Source organism: Solea solea, chromosome 2, assembly GCF_958295425.1.
Source record: "Solea solea chromosome 2, fSolSol10.1, whole genome shotgun sequence".
In the NCBI taxonomy this organism is placed as follows: domain Eukaryota; kingdom Metazoa; phylum Chordata; class Actinopteri; order Pleuronectiformes; family Soleidae; genus Solea; species Solea solea.
Window position 1 is genome coordinate 3014111 of NC_081135.1, and position 25527 is coordinate 3039637.

Here is a 25527-nt window from a genome sequence, read left to right on the forward strand (position 1 = left end):
CACACACACACACGACGGAGCAAACACAGTGAGAGTCGTTCATGTACATCCAGTATATTTGCATACACAAGCAAACACTGACAGTGTGTTCCAAGTCCACGTGGACGCATCATGCCCACACGCACTGAGGAACTTGAAAAAAGTAATGGTATGATGACATGTTTACAAACCAACAGAATGATTGTGTTTCATACGCGTGTGTTGATGATGTGTGGCTAAACTACAGTATATCATAGTGTCTCATTCATGTGCAACATTTAAAAAGAAAAAAACAATTCAACTCACTCAGCATTAAAGAAAATGCAAAGAAAGTGTTGTTTGACAGTCAATGAAAGGTAACTAAAGTCAGTCTAAAAAGACGCTAGAACGTCCCGTCTTTTGAGATTTATTATATCTAATGTTTACAACATCGACGATGGATGGAGAAGTAGACATCGCGCTGCATTATTTTCGTGGCCTCCCTCCACTGTCAAAAATTAAAGCATTGAATAAAGTTCTGTGCCTGAAAACTTTAAGCCCTGTTGTTGACGGGATTGTTTTTGAAAATGAAATACTATGAGATGGACTAGATTTCATAATCATAAAAAAATAAATCTAAATTAAAATGACAGATAAATATAGACAATGACAGATTTTTTACAACCACTGCTCGCACTGTTGATGTGCCTTTGTTTGTTACGACGTCACCTACTGTTTCATGAGCTGTGCATTGCTTGATGTACGTAGATTATGCCTCACTCATGGTGTCGTGGTCCGCTGTCTCTTTTACATGCAGGACAACAAGCGTGTAACGCTAGGCGAGAGAGAGCAAATGACGTGATGCTTGGGAAATGTAAATTCCAAGATCTCTGGTTGACCACAGAAAATTACAAAGATCCCAAGGACAATCACTTGTCCAGATACAGAGCGTGCTGCAAATCAATAAAAGTGGACACCATCATGCGTGATGCGGCTCTTACAAGTTGCCCTCCCATCTTGAGCTGTGTCAGCACACTCAGTCCTTGAATTTGAGGGAATTGGTCATGGACAGTCCTTGAAAAGTCCTTGAATTTAAACCAAGGTGTGGGATAAATTGGCGTGTACCACGTCCAGTGACGCAACATGGAAATCCTACGCAGAATAAGGCCAACAAAGGCGGAGGCGACCGGCGCATTGAGACACAGCTGATCTCGACAGTGTGTCAGTGGTTTGGAATCTGAATTGCACAAGTTAAGGGTTCGACGTCTTATCTTGAAACGAGATGAAAAGACTTCCCGCTAAGATGTTAGTGACTCACACAATCACAACCGCTCTGCCAAAAAGAGTTTGGCAACAGCGTTTTAATGACATCTGATTTCTCTGAGACGGGACACGTTGTAAACTCATCATATCAACATGTGTGTACGTGCTTGTGTGTGTGTGTGAACTCGTTCAAGAGACAGACACGGCCATAAATTTATGTGTAGTTGTTGGAAAAGCGACAAGCGTTGAGCAACATGTGAAAGACAGCGAAAGCAGAACATTACCTGCACGTCACTAGATTCACATGGACCATGAACAACTGTTCAGCCTTGGTGAATTTCGTCACTGCCCTTGTCTGTCAGCAGGATTTGTGGCCTGTTTCAGCTTCTTTCTCATTAGTGGGAAACCAACACTCAACAAAAAACTCTGCTGAGCAACACAACCTGCCCAGAAAAACCAGTGTTGCACTTTCACCTTCACAGAAGTAACAACATATTTCAGAAAGTGAGTGTGTTTTGAATGTCGCGGGGAGGATAATTTATGCAAAGCTCTGAAGCTGTATTTCGGCTGTTGAGAGCCAATAAGGCGGTATCAAAATGAGGGCAGAGTTAATTAATCATCTCGGCTTCCTTTTCATAGCTCTCCTGTGACTGTCCCGGGGGCGCGTATGAGTGTGTTTTTTAGTGTGTGTGTGTGTAGGAGACAGACAGCGCGGCGTGTAAAGCAGAGGGTGGTGCAGGTTGCAGCTGGGGATATTAGCATAAAGTAATGTGAGCCAGCAGACTGCTGAGCTCCTGTAAGCTGGAAGCAAACATCTTAGGGACGGGAAATGGAAACGACTGACACCTGCTTTTTTTCACTGACCGCAGACAAAAGGGAACGGCAGACACAACAACTGTTCTCTCGTTGTAATACGTTTGGTAATTAAAATACACTGTAGCCAATGCACTTTCTTTGTACAAACAGGAAACGGTGCACAACGACCACACAAAACCAGTGGGGACTCACTTTTTTCACACTTTTACTAACGTATTCCCCTCATTGCCTGAGGTGGCACTGCATCAAGAATTGCTGACGGAGAAGACGAGACAACAATGAACGAGAACATGCAGGACAACTTCTGTCTCCACCACATACGAGCAAAACACGGAGCTGCATCAAATCCTATTGGTCTTGGTTTTTTAAATTTTTGTTTCACATGAACATACGACGCATTATCTGGGCACACATACACTGTAAAAAATGGGAATATGCACGTGTAGAATGATAGCCAGGAGAAATGGCTGAGCCCATTGTTGCAGCGTATGTGTCGCATGTTCACATAAAAACAAAATAAACAACCAAAAAAAACGATTTCTGAGGAGTTTTCTGCTCCTTTTTTTCTCTCGCGTCTTTTCCTTCAGCAATTCTTGATGCAGCACCACCTCAGGCGAGGAGGGGAATATGTTATTAAAAAGGTTTGGTTCGTTTCACTAGTGCAAAAGTGTGAAAGCAAACTCGGACCAGCTGAATGTTGCAACCCCCAATTGGAGACTATTCGGTGTGAATGCGACTTTAGACGGTCCAGAGTTTGCTTCTTTGGTGCGGATCAGAGTTCAGTTGTGCATTCACACTTAACCCAAACGAACCGGACTTTCCAAGCAAACGGACTAGGATTCGATTTAGAAGGAGGAAGGTGAACGCACCCCCAAGTTGTCTCATCAGTCATAAAAACTTTCCCTTTTTGTCACAAGCAAAAATCTGTATGAAGTCAGCATCACCTTAATCTATAATACTATATTATATGACAATATATCATCGTTAGCACGATCTCTGCCAGGTGTGTTATACTGTAGCACGGCTGAATGTTTTTGCATCGTTAAAATGTGGTCTTGTCATTACAGCGTAGTGTGATGGACTACACACAGAATATATTCCACACATTTCAGGGGGGGGGAGCTCAAATTAAAATCCACACGTACATTTAAGAGTGTCGAGTGTCACTTTTTCAAGGTGAATTATCACTTTTGCAGTCGCTCTCAGCTCTATTTTATTTCCACTCCCAACCGCAACAGGCAGTTTTTTTTGTGTTCTGCCAAAAAATAGTGCTAAAAAAAACAGCCACACACACACACACACACACACACACTACCTGCTCAGCAGCACCACATACCACAGTCAAAGTTAGCAACTTGATGGTGAACACAGTGGAACACTTAGTGGATAAAGCACCGTATATTTCTTTTCTCATGAGTTGCTAAAAAGAGTGACAGAGCTAAAAGTGGAGTATGTTAAAAATGAGCGTATTCTGTGACTGTAAGGAAGGATTTCAAAATAAAACCTGCTTGAAACGAGAGAGACAATTATCTTATTTCCTCAGGTGGTACACAACCACTGCACGATATAGCGTGGAACTTTCTGCATGTATCGGCATGTCATTTATATGATGTGAACTGCTCTGTACCTGTTAATTGGCTTGTGTGGTTTGCTCATTATCAGTCTGGTGACAGCACCTGAGCTCAGTTCTCCTCCTGGTTTTAGTAGGCAAGTAAAGTTTGTTTTTGCAACGTTCAACATTGCACTCATACATCATCAAACGAGACCAATGTTTAACCTGACTTTGTTGAATGTTATGGCGTGTTTCCACCGGCCCACTTCGGCACAGCATGCTTATATTGCGAGCTGAGGCGATACTATGCACGACTAGCTCGCTAGCCACTGATTGGTCAGCGTGCCGTCTCAGGAAGAGGCACGAGGAAGACGTCCGACACAAGAGTCAAGCCAAACAAAGCCGAACTGTAGATCAGTTAAAAAGACTTAACAATCCTAAAAAATGTGGGTTAATCAACAAACGTTATCAGGGAAATGTCTAAAATCTCAATATTTAACAGAGGAGTCTGGTTTTTGCCGTACAGAGGCTCTACACGTGCCATTGTTAGATTGACTTCCTCTCATTTAAAGTCATTTGTTTTTTGAATTATCGGTGTTGGTTATGTGTGTCTGTTCATTTGGTGACACAGAACAGTGTGTTATGCTTTTATGATTGCGAGCCAAAAGGGCTAGAACATCCAAGACCGCTTGTGTGGTCTTCTGAAGCGGAGATCTGTTCAGCAAGGACTAAAATGGAAGACGAAGAAATAAGTAGAGACCTTGGCTGTGGCCTTCCCTACTATTTTACTCTGGTCATGGGCAGGTTAAAGAGGGTTTTTATTTTGGCAGCACTTGCCTGGTTAAGGATGATAAAGACAAAAAAATCATTCCTGGACTTTTAAGGTCTCTCGCATCCCACACAGAACACAACACACTCACTTTCACATGTGGCCTCAGTGCACAAAGTGCAGTAAAAGCAATGTTTACTGGGAAGGGTCTCCTGTTGATTTAATTGCTGCCTAATTAACAGAAATCTTATGTCCAGCCCAGATCATCACCTAAAACAGGAGGGGAAAGGAATTAGACAGAGTGGAAACAGGCACAGTGGGTCACTGTGTGAGTGTGCATATGTGTGGTGTTTGAGGTTGTTGGGAGGGGAGGGGGGCTTTCTTAACAGAGCATGGATGGTGATCTGGGCAGGAGGAGGAGCAGGAGAGTGAAATAGGATGGAAAAAGGCAATCATGCATCCCAAGCCTCTCCAGCTCCTTGTCGTGTGTGTGTGTGTGTGTGTGTCTATGTGCCCCCCCCCCCCTCCTCGACGAGCCATTAGTCACCATCCAGCTCCTGTTAATGTAATTAGATAAAGGATATATGGAGTCTCGGAGCACGGCGTAGACGTTTTGTCCGTGTAATTGTGTCGATGTGGTGGCAAAAGCTGAGAACCCCCCACTGGATTTCCACAAAAAAAAACTCTGCCTCACTAATTCATATGGACAGTGGAAGAAGGATGGAGAATTATAAAATATAGAGATGACAAAGGGAAAGTCATCCCTAGAATAATCAATTTTCATCCTATCCTGCGCTGTTTTTCCAGGAGAGCACAAATCAAACTCGGAATTCCACAAAAACTAAACTAAGCAAAAAAACAGAGGAGATGTGATGGATCAAAATACTCCAAACCACCCACTGACCTGGGTGGTTTGGAGTATTTTTAGATCATGGCCCCCCGCCCCCACCCCCCAACATATGCACTGCACATGATGACTCTCCTATAATAAACTGTGACATATCACAACGCGACTCAGCCGTTTGTGGTAAACAAATACACTTCAGGCAGGATCCCAAAGTTTCAAAGTGAAACGTGAAACAACTCTTGCATGTAATTAGTAGCAGTCACAGCTTGTCTGCTGCTGACCTACATAATGGAACACGGTAAGACTGCGCGCACACACACACACACACACACACGCACACACGCACACACAAGGACACCAAACATTCCTTTACACGTGAGAAGCATGGACACGAAAAAAATTATGTGTCCAGATCAGACAGAGCACTAAAGTCTCACATTTTAGAACCTGTCATCAGAACTGTTGCCGTGTCTGCACAACGTCATCATGTCAAACTTCCATCAGGTCCAGCCATCATATTATTACATGTAATTACATACAATAATAGATACGTACGCAACCAAACCACCAAATACAGACATGTACCTTACGCTTCCACCACACGCCCCCTGCCCTGCACCTCTAACCTTGGGAAATTCCCGTCTCCTGTCTGGGTAACATGCAATGTATGTGGTTGTGGATTTGGGCAGACTGGAAGGCAGGATGTTGCCTTCATTACCACCCAGACAGCCTGCCTCCCGCCCCCAGGTATCTCCTGGATGGATGGATGGAGGTCCAGGGGAGGTTTTTGAGGGACCGGAGAGAGGAGAAGGTACATGGACCTGAGACTCACCGCCAGCAGCTCCAACAGGGGGACGTTTCCGATGCTCCCTCCGACCGAGACTACGCCATGGTCCACAAACTGGCTCATCCTGTGTGCCCCTGCTCTCTTCCTCCTCCTCTTCTGCTTCGCTCCACACTTCTGCCCGAGCTGCTTCTCAGCCGCTGCCTGCCACTGTGTGCATATCGTGTGTGTGTGTGTTTGGATTTGACTTTGTGGAGTGTGCGCGCCGGGGTGGTGATGATGATGCAGCAGACAGTCACGCAGCCTCCTTTGAATTCTCGTCTCCCCCTTAACAACGGCCACCTCGGCCCCTTGTCAATATTTAAATAGCCAAGTCAAGTTAGATTAAATCACCTGAGCAAATACCAGATTGTGGTTCACTGCTCAGGAGAGAGTGTACATTTGAGTGTGTTTTGTTTTGTTTTCACTGTTATTTAAAAACTCCTTGACATTTGTCTCTGGAGTATTTTCCACTGTGAGTTCAGCGAGTCAGGTCAAAGTCAAACCCGTCGGGTGTTTTCATGAGTTCTGGCAGGAAAACGGGAGGATAGAGGTGGGAGGACATGGGTTGTCATGGTGGAATGTTTTGTAGCATTTTATGGTCAGTGGTCAATGTTATGTGCTCATCCATGATGTTCACAACTGTCAGAAGTCTGACATCCTGCACAATGGGTCAATTGCCCTTTACAGGAAATGAGCACACAGCATTGGTTTCCACATAATGAGCAACCTCTCTTTGATCAATAGGCTGAGTGATCCAAACAAAATCCATAAGCGTTAAGCCTGGTCCTGCAAAGACACGACATGCCGAATGTTTTACCAATACATCTAACAATTCCACCAAGAAGAAACCATCTCCTGATGAAGACTGTGGCGTTTAATCGAACGCTTCATAAAGAGCGACTAAACGGTTTGACTACTGGGAATGTTTTTTTAAAACTGCTGTTTTCAAAGTCAAGAATAGACATCACTAAAGCCGAACTTGAGCATCCACATTCTCAATCCACAAACAAAAGATCAAGTGCACCAACGCAGCTACAGATTCTTTCTTTCCCAGCTGCTTGTTCCAAAATCATAAATCAGCACTTGCCACCATCTGCAGACGCATCTCTTGAGGGAAACACAGAGAAGGAGTTGCGAACCTCAGATTGCACGTTACGTTTCATCCGCATTGGTATGGTCAAGTCGGCTGCACAATAGATAATGACAGTTCACCGCTTGAGAATGCGAAACCAGCAAAGCTGTTCTGGAGACGTTGTCACGTTCCGCCCTGAAATATCCTCCAAAATCAATTTTTGATGGCTGTGCAGTTGCACAGTCGGGGGTTTTTTTTGGTCTGCCTGGTTGCTGTGTTTGTTCTCTGACCAGGCAGAAATTATTCTCGACTGCGTGGTTCCCAAACGTCAGCTGTGCACAACTTTCAAGGAGCGGGAAAGGCCTGAATGACACTATTACTGGACCGTTTTCCAAAGGAGCGGGATTAAAACCGGAAAGTCAGTGAGGTAGAACATTGTATTTAAATCTTCACAAAGTTGTTGTGACCTGTTGAGTTGACAGAAAGGGGAGTTAAGCTCCCAAAAATTAATCCAACACCTTGATTTAACAGATGTCTGAAGCAGCATTAAACTTTAAAATGACTCAGCACATAATTGTATCCGACATAGCAGCAAATACGAGTTAATATTCTAATCTGCACTGACCTATATGTGCGTTCTCTCCCTCTGTGGATTGAGCTTGTAACCTGTGGCTATCTCTGAGATTAATGGCAGCTGAATGGCAGGACATGGGCAAGCCTCACTGAGGAATTTATGACATCACACACCAGTCCGGGCCACGCGGAGCGAGCTGAGGTGATGCAGGTGTGAAGATCAGCGCCCTGCCCAGAAAGCATTCCTCTGAGTGACTAATTCTCTTCCATCAAAGCCGGTTCCACCTCGTCCGGAGACCTTTATTTGATAGTCAATTACATTGAAATCTCTTGCGCAAGGAGCAGGCGGTGTTTACATTGTTGAAGATGAATGAGTGCAAGGAAACTAAATGCCACCAGTCATCTGTGCATCAAACCCTTTTTAACCATTACACAGTGGCAGTCAGCCATCCCATGCAGAAGTAATAATGAACATTCAATCACTGAAAGAAGCAAAGCATGTCTATACAATAAAGATTTTAATAATGCATCCTTTGGCAATTTCGGAATGCCTCATTTGTCAGAGAGAAGGCGCCATGACACTAATACCCATATAATGATTTTGGTATAGGACGGCTATAAGAATGAATCTGGGTAGGGATGAATGACTGCTTTGGTAATACATCTTTAGCAAATGAGATGGTCCATTTGTCAAAGCTTCAATGAGATTAATGCTAAACTAATATAAATATATCGTAAATTAAGGCCAATTACTACGGTTTGGAATCCGACACTGAGGTAAATTACCAAATAATTTCACATCATTTTGTCAAGTTGGAAACTATTTGCAAATTACAAGGCACTGAAATTCCATGACAGATGCACGGAGGTATGCAAGAACGTGCCGAGCACAATTAAAATCAGGTCGCAACCCTCAGCCATTTCAGATTTAACCTGTGACCCTTTAAAAGCAGCCAGGTCGCCAGGTGCAAGGAAGCGTCACTCCTCTTGTGTGAACACCTGGAGAAAACTCGCCACACAAGCCCGACCACTGCAGCCAGTACTGGGGGGAGACAATCAGCCAGACGGCTCATGTTCTGTGCCCACAATGATTCTCGTAGAGTTCAGATATAAACATGTGTGGATCTTTGGGGTTCTGCAGTCAGACGCACAACAACACGTGTGAGCAAACCTCCACATATTCATGCGTTTCTTTCTTGGTACACACACATACACACACTCAGCCGTCATCAATCAACCTGTATCAAAACAAACATGTGAGGCCTCGAGCACTTCTGCGCAGCTGATGTTAGTTTTAAAGTGGTTTCTGTATGTATTTACTCAGTGGTGCGTGCTAATGCGGAAACATGTAAATATTATCCTGTACTGGGCAGGAAGTGACTCCGGAGTCGTCGTTGTGTCACTTTCCAGACCACCAACCGACACAGAGTCCTGTGCGAGTGTCGGGATCATCGACGGCAAAAAGAGAGCCGATGGATGTGTGGCACGCTCTGTCATGACGGCATTTATTAAAAACACAGGGTCTACACGGTTATCTTTGTCACTGAGGAAGCACGTCAGCAAAGCAGCGCTGGTCCTCTGTCATTACCAACAAATTATCAATGTTGGCCAGACCACATGGTGCACGGTGTGTGCACCCGGAGCTCTACAACATAAGTTATTATCTATACCAGTACAAAAACAGGAAGGAAAGCGCCTGGCAAATGGTCTGCGACAAAGTCAATCCGCCTGGGGCTATTGGTGCAGCACGAAAATGTGCGTTTGGTGTGAATACAGCATAACATTCCGTGTCACTAATTCTTCCACACTGGACCTTTAATCCTGCATTTAGTTGTTTGAGGAGCCAAATTACATACAACAGTGAAAACCTCAAACAGACATCAGGATGAGGAGTAAACCCCAACAACAGGCCAGGTCCCAAAACCCCCCCACACACACATTTTCAGCTCCGCTCATAGGAAACCAATCATGAAAGCACATCCTCGGATCCCAGCTGAGGCTTTGGCTTAGCTTCTGATGATAAGGGTGGGATCACAGGGCTGCCTCTGTCCAGAAGAATAGACACAAGACTCGCTTGCCACCGCACCACCGTCTGCCTCTCACACCCACACACCCGGTCTGCCAGGAGCCCATGTAGCGAGCCCGTCCCACCCCAGCTGCAAGGTGAGGAGGTGGGGCGTCCCTTCGTCGACAGATGCAGTCCCTCCTCAGCCTCCTCTTCCTGCCTCACCCCTTTTTTTACACCAGAGTCTTAATCTGCACGTCCAATCCTGTTAGCCACCCTCTGCCAGTTTTGCCTTGTTCATGCTCAAACCTCCAGTGCCAGCGTTGCATTCAAAGCTGGTGCCTCAACCGCACACGGTAAACAAACATCCCTCAGTGGAAATGGAGCTTCCATGGCAGGTGGACAGGGTTAACACCCTGGGATAAGCTCTATTGACTACAGTGTTTGGAAAAGGTTTCAGGTTTCCCTGCTGAGGAAAAGGCCTCTATTTCAACACAGTAACCCAAAAGGTTTTTTTGGTTTTTTTTTACAGTGGGGGAGAACTATGTGCACATGCATTGCTGTAAATACCTGGTGAACTATTTGCAATATTCATCAAGGCACAGATGTTAGAGCTTGATGAGATGTTATTAGCAGCGACAACGGAGGGCACACTGAATGGCTTCTACCCTGTAAGGCAATCAAACTAGCAGAGAGAGAGAGAGAGAGAGAGAGAGAGAGAGAGAGTTAGGACTGTCTTCTCCTTGTCTTTGCACATTTCAAGCCTCTCTCAAAAGGGCTCTGTTCCCTGGTACCAGGCTCTTTTCAGGGGAAACCGCAGGGTGAAAAGAGATTGAGATGGGGGGGGCGGGGACGCATGTGACTTGCACCACATGCGGCACCGCGATCACCTTTGATCTCCATCCTGATTGGAAGAGGAGAGCCTGGAATTGGGCCCTTAATTCAAAGGGGACATAAAGGATGGTCTCATTGGATGGAAGGGCAAATGGACGTCCAATTATAAGAGCTGGCATCGAGCCCTGGGTGAGAGGGGACACACAGAAGAAAAAAGCCTCCACTATCAGTTTCTTTTCCAACTGATTATTAAAGTGCCTTTGATTAGACGACATGAAATAAACCCTTTCACCCGCGAGATAACAGCGTTTACAACACCGCTTCACAGTGGGTTCAGTAGGCAAATGCGATTTTTATGTGTTTCTAAGCACCATAACTGTGGGGGTGTGGCATAAATGCACCTTGTGACATGGGTCACAGGTTTCAGCGCGCATTTAGCACACATCAGTGTGGCACAAGGATGCAGGTCAGCTTGAATGCTTGGCTCACGTTCACCGACGGCAAAGTGTCGTAATGCTTTGCTTTAATGAGCCGAAGTTTCCCGCGAATGCCAGGAAAAACTACAATTATGAAATCATAATGTGCAAATAGCTGATGAGGAAAATGAAAAACTTCACAACACGGCCTTTAACTCCACAACACGTGACGCTCACATCTATAAAATATTATATAATTGCCCCCAATAAAAACACAGGCTAGGTATTAACTGGGGACTGCCAAAACTTGTTAGTTGGAGGGTGGAAAAAGAGACGAGTGGCTGATGTCAAAACAACCCCCCGACGATTATTATACCAATTTTACAAGCGGATGGAGGCCGCTAAGTCTTATCCACAGCGTGTGGTTGGTTATGAGGGAAGCTGCTGGCTTTCAGACTGGAGTCTAGGGAAAAGCCAGGGTTGTAATTGCTCCTCAGCAGGCTCGTGACAGAAGAGAAGGTTCCCATGAGACAAGAGGAGGAGAAGAAGAAAAAAAGAAAACACCGTCTCTCTCCTACCTCTCTGAATGAACAAATGTCCCAGAGTTTACTGGGTTCCCACACCCCGTGGCCCCGTGGCCCCGTGGCTACCCACGCGGTGAGCCCAGGTATGCGTGGTATGTCACCTGCACACTGAGGGAGCTGTCAGAGACCCAGTCGGAGGCTGGTACACTCCTGCTGAGAAACTTTCATTTAAAGACTCCAGATTAGTGCGAGAGGCGGAGTGCTCCGAGAGAAAATGTGCAGGCCTGCTCCGAGAAGAGTCTCAATCTTTTTACATAAGTGGCTGCCACCCAAATGGACTAATCAGTCTCGGCTTAGGGAGCACACTTTTGCGACAGTTACTCAAAAATCAAGTTGACACGCTGTGTGAGCACTCACCCCCCCCATGAAATTGGCATCCCGTAAGACAAATGGCGTGAGAACGGGGGCCCATGCTGAGGATGGCATTGTCTGTGGATTTCTACTGTATAATTACACTCAATTAGTTTGAGCTGCTCAGCAATAATATCAGACTTCTCCATTTGGGAGCCAATCAGAATGGGGTGAGCATTTCTTTCCGAGCCTTTTCCTTTGCTTCGTTTTACGTCTCCATTGGAGTTGTAATAACGAGGTGTAATGGCCGGTGTGGGGCGGGGGGGTGTGGGGGAGTTTGCGGAAATGCATTCTTCCCAAACACACTCCATGTGGGGAATATAGTCTAATTCATTTGCACTTAAATTTAGCCCAAACCAAACTAATTTGTCTGTTCTTAAGGAGGTTTGTTTCTGGGACAAGTTAATGGTCTTACTTTTGCCAGTGGCAACTGGGCCAGAGAGACAAGTTGCAGGATGAAATAGCAGCGTGGCAGCAAACCAGTGCGTAAAACACTTTATAGGCAAAGGAGGTTTTGACAAAAGCCAGGGGGGATTTAGCTAAACCCCAAATACTTCAGAGATAAACAGCAAAGCACTACCACATGCTGTTAATTCAACACAACTCACAACCATGCAGCAGGCATTTAATCGGTAATGTGGGGCATTTGATTATTAACCCTCCCCTGCAGAGTGTTTTCAATGCTGGTCTCTTGTTATCACTTATCTCTGAGCATGATTGCACCACTGCACACATTACAAATGTTGGCAGGGAATAAAGTTTGAAAGACAAAATAAGGTTATGCTCGCACCAGTTTATGGACGTTAAAGTTGTTGAGTATTACTTCACAGGTGTGCTCCCTACCAATCACTGTTGGACTGGACTATTTTCATACCTCAGGTTGCCATGTTTCACAGGCTAAGTTTAGATTTCGAGGCTGAAATGACTCAGAAAGTGTTTCAGATCAGGAAACTGATATCTGATTGCAATTCCAATGTGTGATTTGCCCAATGTATGTGTGTGGACATGATGTGACATACACCACCGCTATGGTTATATCTGAATCCATGCAGAAACATTCATGCGCTGTCTCCGAGCGGCACAAATGCTGAGAGGTGATGTCAGTGAAAACTCACTCATTCACTCACTGAATCTCTCCAGTGGTGGGGGGGGATCAATAGAAGTGCATCTTATCTTATCTTGCATACACAAGTGGTCTCACAAATCTGATGTCTTATATTGTTGTGGATGACGCATGCAAGAAGGTATTAGTGTTTGAGAGGGCGCTCGCATTCAGATGCAAGATACTTGCAGTTATAAATGTGTACCGTCAAATCAGATTTGAATTGGATTTGGCAATCTCAACATAGCGATAGTTTCAGTATCGTTGCTCTCTTGCTTTGCCATTTAATATTCTTTTAAGGGCTGACTGCTGCAAGCTGTGTTCTGTAAGGTCAGGGTCGCACTGGTGACAAAACTCTACATCTCCTGTGCCAGGCTTGACTATGACAGCCAACGCGGAAGTATCGTAAGATGAAATTTTTGAGGTGATAGCCTCTGCTGTGCAGGATGAACCCCCCCCCCCCCCCCGACAGGGCTGCTGCGTGTGGTGACCTAGTTAAAGCCGGCTGGCAGCAGCGCGGCAGCTCATGCGCCATCCACGGCCATCGGGCTCGCTGTGCACATCCCTGTATGACGAGGAGAGTCTCATCCGGAGGCAAGCATCAAATGATAAAAATAAATAGTGGCACAGAATCAGCCCAGCAACACAGTAGTTATGTAATGCAAACGATGTCCCAGTTACTCACGAGTACGGCTGTATCTGCTGCTATTCTGAGGCATTTCTCGACATACCCTGATTCAGATATAATGCCCCAAACTAACCTACTTCCCGTCACCGAAGTAATGAAATGCACAACTACAATTCACAAAGACTTACAGCTAATTATTTATATGGATGAACCCTGTGGTTTTTAAGCAGCTTCAACAAACTCAGGAAGATTCCCTCGAACCTAGCCTGCATACATTCAGTAAACATAGGCTGATGCAATATGCATGTGTGAGATGGGGGTCCAGGCTGACATTCAAGCTCTGTGTTCACTAAATTACCCATAGACAATTGATAGACGCTTTGTATGAAGCTGGGGCCTTGTAATCCACCCAAAGAGGAGCAGACATAAATATTTTACCTGCTCCTCAGCTGACATATGGTATTTTGTCTTGGGCTTGTCATGCTCGTATGAAGTGAAAATCTGTCACGGGCCTCCCAGAGGACAATCTGTCTTGTTCATCACTTTAACGAGCCCCAAAGCATATGGAATTTCAAAAATGTGTAAAAACAACAAAACACCTTTTTTTGCGTGTACTCTCGAGAAAAAAGGGTGGTAACAAAGAATATGTAAAAATCAGACAACGGGGCAGGACTCATTCGCAGAGTTATAAACTCCGACAGGGAAGCCTGCCATGTGATGGAATGTCAGAAACTGGTCTCGTGTGTTTTCTCAGATGCCTGAAAAAATAAATGTATCAGAGGCTCATATCCTCTCAGGAAAAGGAGTGTTTATAGGACAGTGGGCTTATCTGTGCCAGGGCTAACGGGGCCACGAGGGCCATCCTCATCAGCACAAGAACGGATAAGAGCCATGGTGTAGACACGGACTTAAACTCGCTGGCCTCAGAATCCGTGACTTTCAGCAAAACAAAAAGGCTCATTTAGCCACAAATATGTTGAATAAGCAGCAAAAAAAACAAAAAACATGCGTCTTAATTAACACACAATGGTTCAGAGATGTTTCAATAATTTAAAATGATGTTGAAAACAACAAATGCTTCTTTTGAAGTCGGATCTGGCTTTCATCACAGGCTGAAGATCCACTTATTATCAATGCCGCACCAGCATTGAGACACATATTCAGCATTTCACTTGAACCAACAAACTTCTAACATCAACTTCAGATTTGTGCATGTGCACCCAAACCACTGTGTGAATATGCGCGGAATCAAATCTGCACACCACCGGCATATCTATGCTGGATTTTTACCAAAAGTGCTCTTGGCAGTCCTCATGTCCCGCTATTATTACAACAACCCAGCATCCTTCTGCTCCTGGTGCCCCGAGTGCGAATAAATCATTAAGGGAGGAATGAGTGGAAAGGAGAGGAAAAAGATAAAGTGAGACAAAGAGACAGACTTTACTGAGAATACCAAAGAGGAGGAGAAAGACCAGATGAAGACAAACGGCGGACGAAAGTGGAGAGAGGAGGAAAGACGATGCCGCACGCATGGATAGTTAAGAGGACAAATGTGAGCATGTTGAACCACAAATCCATATCACAAATATGACCTACTTTGACACTCACAGCAAATAAGGTTACCATTTTTTTCCAATTAAAGCAATTGAGCACATCTCACATCACACACGAGAGTCTTTACGACTCACTCAGTCTTTGGATGAGAAAAACCCGTCATTAATGAGTGATCCTGCACTGGGAAACAGCAGTTACATATTCACAAAGCTAAACCACTGTGAATAAATTCTAACTGAAGGAGTGTCTTGTCTCTCCGAGAGGATCCAAGTGACTCACTCGTACAGCAGGAAAATGACTGGCAGTCTAATGGGGTTTTTCATCCCGCATCCCATACGAAAATTCAACATCTTGATTTAATTTTGATGGTCTGTCAGTTACAAACGAGAGCCATTTCTATTTCCATTTCCATGGCTGCTTTTTTTTGAGATCCTCCGAGATATCTGCAGCAGACAGTGCTTCTATGACACACAACTAGAGATGCAACCAAAACCGGTGACTTTCAAACACCGAAACAATGCGATGTTGCGCAAAAGTCTGTCCAAGATCATTCTGGAACACCAATAAAACAGTTCCAACATGATGTGAGTACACGGTGGAACAGAAGCCTATTAAATGCTGGAAAGTCTCTTTGCACAAACTTCACACTTCACACCAGAGAACATCCTTTCTCTCTCTCTCTCTTCTCGCCTCCTTTGAGCAGCTAACTAAAGAGATCAGCTGCACCTGTGGCAGACATAATTCCCTTAATTGCAGCACTGAAGCGTCTTCTACACAAAGAGGAAACAATGTAAAGTGTGCTCTTAAGAGTCTGTCTCCATCACTTCTGTACTCGATCGTTACTTGGACGTGGGGATAAAGCAGCGTGTAGAGAAATGATCCAGGGCTCGTATGTCTGCACCAGATGAGGGGGCATGAACCCTCGTTGTCTGATATGTTCTGTAAAGGACTGTAGTGAGGTATGTACACGCAGTCCCAGCCATAACAACTAAATTAGATCAAATAATAATGGCATAAGAATTTCTTTTTGTGTCAACAATTTTCATTTCGCTGCATCCCAACCCGCAACAGCTATGTAATTTATTTATTTATATGTTTATTTCGGTCATAACATTTAGATCACTCATCACACATCAGTGTAGTTCACACAATACACATAACCGAAAGGGAAAGCGGGAGAAGCGAAAGCTTATCTAGTCCCGCCCCCATTATCATCATACATTACATAATTATTCTTTTCTTATGACATTTGACGAAGAAAAACATGTTTCAGCATCAGGTAGCACTCAGAGATATAGTCTAGTAATTAGTTACTCATCAAAAATAATCAGCAACTATTGCAGTTTAATCCAGGGCTGTAATGTAAATTGTCGTGCTTTAAGCCAGACATATTCTTGTGTTTGTACATTGTATAAAATACTATAAATATGTAAATATTTTGTGATGGAATAAAGTAGTGTATAAACTGAGTTGTGTGTAATAGGAATAGGGTAGGTACATATAGGTTTATACTCCTTTTCAAACATGATGAGATGTAAATGTAATCTATCTATGTAGTAACCACATAATACTTATTCATTATTATATTTTCAGCTTCTAAATGTCTCTGTTTTGCATCATTTTGAACTGAAAATTGCAGAATTGCAGATCATTATAATGGTAAACAAGGCTATTCACAGAAATTAGAGCCACAAGAAAAAAAGAAAAGTTCACTGGGGGGCTTTCTGGGGGTAGGTCAGCAGGTCATGAAGTCAGGTCAAGTCAATAAAGTAATTTGACATGTTGTAGTTTCATTAAAGCTGCATAGTCACTAACAGAGTGCTCCATAAACAACACATGATTCACGATTCAAGCTCTAATCGTCCCCGCAGTCTTCACCGTTTCATTTGCGACAAGTGTTCCTCTGATGACCTCAGCATTTCCTGTACATCAAAATGCTATTTTTAAGCCTCTCCATTCACCGCCGTACAGTGTCCCGCCTGCAGACACAACACTGCAGGCGCTGTACGGCGGCACATGACATTTTTAAAGAAGCACTCGCGAGCAGACTCACCTTCAGTTAACCCTGAGCCTAAACAAGTTTCCATGCCTGTGATTCACAAAGCCGGGGCCGGAGAGATAAGTCTGTCAATCATGTGTTTGACCAGCAAAATCAATGGGAGGCTGTTTCTCGTCTCTGCCTTTGACTATTTAATGTGTGCATGCACTTAAGTGAGTTTACATTTCGGTCTTATTGATAAGACTAAAAACATAATGTATCCACGCTCAACATGTGGTCATTTCCTGAGAAATATTTACAAGGGAAATTACGCCTTTTTATAGAATGGATAGATAACATGAGCAGAGTTGTGCATTTATTACAGGACAAGGCAAATTAGTCCAACCACAGAATCTTGAATAGAATAACACTGCATCACCAGCAAAGCAGAAAGAACTCACATATAAAGCAATTTCAAAGCCTTTCTCTTTAAAAAGGTTCAAGCCCCTAAAGTAACCAGTCTAAGACAGAGTGATAGTGCTCAGGGATTGACTTACCGGCAGGCTGCTGTCGAGAGACAATCTCTTTAACTGCGCTCTGCTCTGCAGGTGCCTGTTCATGGCCCCTTTGCCCCGCAGCAATCCACACACCTGGGAAGCCCTGGAGGGAGGGGTGAAAAGGGGGGAGGAGTGGGGGACGGAGGAGGAAGAGGGAGGGAGAAAGTAAACAAGAATAGAGTCATGTCCGGCAGGTCACGTTTCCGCAGTGAGAAGAGCTTTCACCTCTCGCAAAAGCGATCAGAGTCCAAGTCACACAGAACAGCAGGTGCAGCAGTGACTTGCATTTCTAGTAACGGTGGACCTCACCCCGGGCCTGATGGGACTATAGGATCGCAACTGCACCCAGGCACTCCGCCCTCCAGCCCAATCCCAAACTCCCTGAGCGTCTTGTTTTGTTTTACTTGCCCTCTCAAAACTATGCTGGGAACCAGTTGGACCTGGCCTGACAGAGGCCACGGCATAAGATAAACACTTCCCTTCACGCACACTGCTCCTTTACAAAGAGCCAGTGGTGCACAGAGTCACTGTGGCCGTGCACAGGGTGAGCATAACACTTCCTCGCTGGTGAGGACAGGGGGTCAAAGGTCGGATGATGGACACCCCAGGGGTCAGGGAACTCGTCCGTGCAACACAGCTTGTATAATTACTAACTGAGGTAGAGATACAGCAGTTCACCTTGTAAAAATGACAGTTTGAGAGCAAACCTGAGCAAAATAGGGCTAGATTTTGTCAATCCCATTTCCATTTTTCTTCTTTTCTTTTTTTTTTGGTACTACTTATGCAAACGCACTTTCCAAACAGTGTTCCAAAGACAATTTTGTACAAGGCGTCTCGTTTCATCATGTTTCAGCAGCATGACGGCATGTGTTTCAAACGTCGCCACACATCAAATCACATGTTCCGTCCGCTGCCAATCTGCCAAATGCAAAAAAAAAACAAAAAAACGTATTGACACAAAGCGTCAGATTGCATGTGGGATCAGCCGCGGCGTTTTCATCCACGCCTGGCGTTGTAAAATGTACTCCCCGCCTGCCCCATTTCAAAATACCCTTGAGCTATCTGCAGTTAAAGGAAGTTGTCTAATCAGTGAACAGGATGTGAAAGGCAATGTCTTTAATGACACTGAAACATCAGACTCCTGCTCTCTCTCGCTCTCTCTTTGGAGTGACTAATTGTGCAACTGTCTTGCATCAGATGAAACAGTCTGGTCTATGTTTAGATTACATTTCAGTTTGGTCCCTTTCCGTTGGGAGATTAGAGGAGGAAGTAAAGCCCACGGCTTTCCTTGGATGCAGAGATTGGGGGGACGCAATTGTAGGAAATTGAGAATAAATGATTAAAATGGATTATAGCATTATGCCTGATTATTACCCACGTGCCTCAGTGATAAAACCAGTCACAGTCTTTTCCTTGGGGTAGAAATAAAAAGTGTGAGGGCTGAGGTAGTAGGTGGATGGGAAATGATCGCAACTAAGCAAGCACATTAGGAGCGAGATATCGGGGACGTTCAGATAAAGGCCTGCAATAAAACGCCTGCCTCTGTAATGTACTCGTCAGGTTCTGTCAAGCTGGACTTTATATAACAGCCAATTACAACGCACATGCTGTAACCAGGTAAAATGAGCGGAGCATCAGGGAAACTGGGCGGAGCTTATATTAACCGCATCGGGGCACTGGTTACGAAAAACAGAAACTCTGTCAGGGAGAGCTACACTTTTGCAGAGCTAAGCATTTCTGTGGCTCAGATGATTTTTCTGTGACACATGAAACTCTCTTCACTTCTTTGTGCCTTCAGGTGCTGAAATTTGGTTCTCTTACATATTTTAATGTACTGTATGTGCTCGGTATAAACTGAGTCAGAGCACAGGGACGAAATGTGATAGCTGTTGAAAGCTGAAAAAAGCAGCTCCATCACCTGACAAACTTCCTGACAGTCCATGCATCATTCTGTGTGCTCTAGTTGTCGTAATACTGGTTCGGTGACTAATCCAAATTATGCCATTTCCTCATACAATGCGACATTTTCTCAGGAAGTAAACATCCTGTTACAAAAATAAATGCCCCTGGTACCCTGTGTTTATGACACTCTGCAACTCTGTCCTCCCTCCTTCCCCTTTTCTATGTGATTTACACCAAAAGCAATTACTGATATGTTAAACCGGTCCAGTGTTGACCTACGAGGGGTGACACGCGTCGACGCCTATAGTCCACACGGCCCCCAGCCGGCCATCCAGCCTGTCAGCAAGCCAGCCAGTGGGGTGGAAAGGATATAATCAAAGGAGGCCAGGAGGACGCTGACATCTGGGAGTCTTTGTGTTGTAGGCCTAATTAGATGCCAGGGTGAAGGGAGGAGGCACGGCAGGATGGTTATGTGTGTGTGCGTGCATGTGTGTGTATGGGGGGTTACACTCTCTTTTTTAACATCTGCTCCAGGAACAAGGGAGGACCCAGCTGAGGTCACAGAGCCCCAGACAGCTCCAAAACTACAACAGAGGATAATGTGAGAGGATAACAGCTTAATGATAACACTTAAACCCATTGAGAGATTGCTGTGCCCAAAAACAGACTGTGAGCCTCATGGATAAATGATGATAATAAGCCCAGATTGTCCATGAATATGGATCGTCATGGCTCTCGGATTTGATACTGTTCCTTTTGTAAGCTGAGACAAATTAGGCAGCTGTGCATTTATTGCAATCGCAGCCTTTTTATACGCACACTCATGTCAGAATAATCTGGCTACATACAGTAGGTAGTGGGGTCTTGCTAAAGACACGCTGTTGCTCCACACACTGGCTTTTTGACTCACAAAGTGTGTTACTCTCAGGGACAAGTGACAATACTGGCCTTTGTACCCAATACAGTCAGCCATTCACCCACACATATTCTCATTTTCGCTCTGTGCAAAGAGTCACCACAAGTAAGAAATTGTTGTCACGGTAAGTTCAAACAGAGATATCAAGTGCCTGAACTTTGGCCCTTTACTCATTAAAACCAAACCTTTCACTCGAGTGCAGTAAAAGAACTCTGTCTGATCTGTACACATAAATAACCCACTGTGAATTAGTTTCTTTGTAAAATAACAAACAAACCGGTGTTTTGTCATAAGTTACAAATTACAGTACGTACAATAAGTGCTGGGGCAAATATTTAAATGGTCATCTGGTGGAAAAGAATGAGCGATGGAGAGCCAAACATTCCAAACGTTGTGCATTTTGCACAAGGTTCCAATTAGCGTTCACATCTATTACAAATGTTTGGAACACACAGTGGCTTCAGAAAGGAAAGCCCCCTCAGGCTAAAAAGTAACTCTGTGATCAATACCCTCCCCAAAAAAAGAGCAATGCCAGGAAATGCACGGGCTGAAAAAAATGGACAGTGGTGGGGGTTTGGACATTGATCGGTGCACCCCCTTTTGCGCCAATTCATTTTGTGTTCATGAATGAACGGGAGAATGAAAATGAGGTCAAAGCAGAGGCATCCCCCCAGCTCTGTGCACACACACAGTACACAGCTCAGTTCTCAGTTCTTTTTTTTTTCTGAATGATTCACACAGATTACCACGTCCAGTGAGAAGACCGAATAACCGGGAAGATTATACGTTCAAGCCTTGCTTTTAATTTGCCCTGCTACACTGAAGGAAGTAGGAGGGGACGTTGGGAGTGGTGGGGGGCGGCGGGGGGGGGACTGCTATTACTTTCCATTCATTGAGGAGAAAATTGAAGCATGCAAGTGTCTGATGTGGGGTTTAATGTGTGTCGAGCGAGGTCCATCTGTATTCTCGCAGGCACAGATGGTGTATGCTGATCGGATGTTTTGAGTCCCTCTGCTGGCCGGCAGCTTGTCTCATCCTGCCTCTGCATGTGTCCCTGCACGGTGGGCAGTGCCAACTGTAGCCCCTGCACGGTCTAACATGGAATTACTGTGTCTGAGAACCCTGGAACAATAAGCCATACTTTACACCAGTCTTTTTTCTTCTTTTTTTTTTTAATTCTGTCAGCAAACCAGTCATTAAGACTGAATGTTGTGTTTTTTTGCTTGTGAATTTTTACAGTGTTTGCTAATGGGCCGCTGCCATAGTGTACCAATGTTTATGCCGTGCTTGTAATCACAACACTTTTAGCATTTAAGTATGTGTCACATGGATGTGAAAATGAAAGGCCTACTGTCAAGGCTAATAGGTCAGCATAACAGTCGCTTTAAAATGAACGCTGTTGCCACAAGACTAGCGGGTTCCACGCCAACACGATGCTCCCTAAAGCAACAGTGACTGTGTTCTTGTTGGGGAATGCTATTATTTTAATCACATTAATCAAGGCCAGTCAGAACATGTGTGCGTCTTTTTCCCCTCTATCGCTTTTTAGATCATGCTGCTTGACGTGAGCTGGTGCATCTTTCTGGCATTTAAACCAGATTATTAGGGGTGGGGTGGAGTATGTTGTTGTATAATGACAGAGGCTTTGCGTGTAAGGTATCGTGCTCGAAAAGCATCAGATTAAAGTGCACAGGGGGAAAAACAGCAGCTTTGTCAGCAAACCTGGCTGTCGCTACATGGTAGTTTGCTTTTCTGTTTAGTTACCAGTGCCACTGTGATTATAAAAACCCAAGGACAGACTATACATTGCTGATTAAACAGCGGCAGTGTGTCCTTCAAACACACTTGAGAAAGGATGCAGCTGTCATTGGTGCCTTATAGCTGTGTAATCATTACGTTGTTTCATTAGAAATACCATCATTTCAATTAGCTGCAGTCCTAGATTAGGCTTTTACGCGGGTTCAAACACAACATTAGTCAATTAAGGGCGACATAAAACAGAGAAAAGCAGTAAAGCTCACATTTAAGAAGATGAAGCCAACAATAGCGTGGCATATTTGTTCTCATTAACTGCCTGCAGTCGTTTTATGTCGACTACTTTATCAATTAAAGAAAACAACACAACTTTTGCAACAGATAACCTGATTATTCCTTGTTTTGTTCTCACAAAGCTGTGCGACATGCCGAAGTGCCATGAGGCATTTTTAAATCTCACCACACATGTTTGCAATAAGGAGACAATTAACTACGTGACACATCCCTCTGCATTTTTAATCGCCTACACTTTCATTTGCTCTCGTCACCTGACGCTCCAGGTCAGCATAGTTTTTGCGAGTGACACATTTCGCATGCAGGAGAATAAATATAGCATCGATATTTGACTTGGATTCTTGTTCGCTGAAAGCTGACAAAAATATGACTGAAGCCCTCTGTGGAAACAGCCCTCGGAGGTGCGGCTGACAAAACTGAAAAGACTGGTTCTCGGATGTTTGCGGACATTTAAATGACTTCCTAACTGAACTCATGTGCATAAACACAAAGCGGAAATCGTCTGCAAACATTCTCATACATTTTGCGATGATAAAGACAGCGCCAGAACTTGTCTGGGCAGCTTACTCTAAATCTTGTTCAGTCAGCAGAGCATTTGGTTCCAAAAAAAGAAAAGAAAAGAAGGAAGGGTTGGAGGTCTAGTTGGGGAGAAAAAGAAAAAGAACACAATGATGTCATACAGTTCTTGAGGGGAGTCCCTGCAATCCCCTGCTCTTTTCCCACCAGATGCGTAGGATGCTTTAATATACATCCTGGGGGGAAAAAAATCAACTGAACTTCCTGTAATGGGACCCTTCACTACAAACCAGTGGACAGTTTCTCTCTCATGATAACGTTTGTGAGAAAAATAACAAACTCCAAAAGGTTCAGAGGTGATGCAGCAAGCCAAGCGAGGGCAGAAGATTTTTCCAACCATTATCAAAATACACAACCGTGCCCCCCCCTCGCTCTCTCTTTGGTATGTGAGCGCTGTGCAAACGGAACACACACTGGTTTTCTGACAGCTTAAGAGACAACAATGAGTCCATCTATGCAGACATGTTCCTGTGTATTATTACTACACATCATTTTCCTACAGGAACATCAACAGTTTCCTCTCCCTTGTGTTTCATTTCCTTTTAAACAAAAACAAAACAAAGACCCAACAATTTGTGTAGTCTGCTCTTTAAAAACACAACAGCTGCAATTCTCACACTTGAGAATGGAATCATTTGTTGTTTTGTCAAGATTACAACTCTTTATTACACCTAGCTAAATGGCAACACGGCTACAGGATACCTAGCTTATAATAATAAGCTGTTTAGCTTGGAAATGCTACAAGCTAAGCTGCTGTGAAGAGTTAAATAAGCTAACATGTTAATGTGAAATGAATGAGGTTAGCATGGTGTCAACAAGAAACACGTAAACTACCTTCTGTATTTGACATTTTCCTTTTTGTGTTCTCTGTATAAGCTAAGAGTTCATTAGCTGGTGAATAATTAAGTGGCTACACCTGTTTGAATGGGAGGCAGCTGTTAATTAAGCTAATTTAATGAGCTAATATCAATACTTGTTAGTCTATTTTGTGGTTTGCAGGTATTAGCTGTATGTACAGCAGCAGTATGTAGCATACACTGTGAAAAGTCAATGGCAAAACTGCTAAATGAGTATTCGTCGGCAGCATTCGCGTCATGTCATTCACACAAAGTGACAACAACATCCAAAGACACTCAAGTGACGATCCAAACTTACTCTGCACCAGCTGCATCTCCTCCACTCAGCAGGTTCGTAGCCAGCACTGGAGCTCCAGGTCCTTCAGAGGTGTTTTTGTTAGGAAGACAACGTGATGATGTGGAATTTCCTTTGAGGGCAGCTGATAACATATTGTTTTAAATCCCTCTGTTGCAGGGGTGGGAGGGACGCCACACACAAACACACACACTCACACACGCCCACGCCCACACGCACACACACTACCTGTTGCTGCTGCCAGTGCTGGAAGTCTGCAGCAAAACCCAGTAAAGACTTGTAAATAGAGAGGGGAGAGAGGTGGAGGGAGTTAGAGAGGCGGGGTGGGGCGAGTGGATAAGAAGAGTGAGAAGAAGTTCCACATGACATCACCAGCAGCTGTTGACAAGCCTGTGTTTATTAACTAACTGCAGGAGCTAAGAGGGAGTCACAACACACGCTGCACGTTCTCACACACACACACACACACACAACTACACTGACGCCGACAAGACGAGACAGTGCTCACTTGCGTCTGTAATACCTGCTCCTAACTAACTATGTGCAGAGAAGCAACAATTTGCAGACACGTGGATGCACGCTTGGTGGAGGCATAACAAACAAAAAAAGTACAAGCTATTCTTGGAATCTGTTGCCCTGGACACAGTCCAAGATCAGGCTTTGGTTATTGATATCTCTCTCTGTTAGAACCCCCCCCCAATCTTATCCTGTTACCTGCCATGTGTCTGAACTGGCTCTAAGACTTGCTGACTGGACTAGAAGAGTTGTTTTCCTGACTCAGACAGCAGTAACTGTAATGGTATTACTGCAAAGCGAGAGCTGCTGCTGCATTCCTCAAGTGTCTTGGCTTGGCAGAGTCCCCAACCTCTTAGCTCAGCCTGTATACTTCTCTCCCTCCCCTTCTTTCTCTCTCTCTCTCTCTCTCCTTTCTTACCTTCTCATTTAAATGGAGGCACATGACTCACAGCTTTACTGCCAAGTGGACTTCTTTATGCCTGCCGCGAGCCACAGGCGGTCTGCCTTCCATTGGCCCTCGCGCAGGGGCACTCCTCGGCACGCTGCATTCCTCGGTGTCATCCATCCCCGTGAAGATGCATGGGTGTCAACTCAACCTGATGTCATATGTAGTTAACGTTGCATTTTCTTGGCACTTTGCATGAACGTGAAATGCATTTATTTAAAATTCAAAGTATACATTCAAGTTTCTTAGTTTGAAGCCTCGGATGACAGCACCCTTCAGTGCTACC

At 44.4% G+C, this 25527-nt stretch overlaps 1 protein-coding gene across 2 annotated transcripts in view; it reads right to left on the minus strand.

Annotated features, from left to right (window-relative positions):
* LOC131443118 (nck-associated protein 5-like) overlaps positions 1-24475 on the minus strand; it is a 119338-nt gene extending 94863 nt beyond the window's left edge. For both annotated transcript variants that reach the window (XM_058612490.1, XM_058612532.1), the window contains exons 1-2: positions 24284-24475; positions 17686-17788 (exon numbers count right to left, since the gene is read on the minus strand). In XM_058612490.1, the coding sequence (XP_058468473.1) occupies positions 17686-17788; positions 24284-24414 (234 nt within the window). In that variant the 5' untranslated portion in view covers positions 24415-24475. The remainder of the gene's footprint in view (positions 1-17685; positions 17789-24283) is intronic.
* Positions 24476-25527: the final 1052 nt, after the last annotated feature.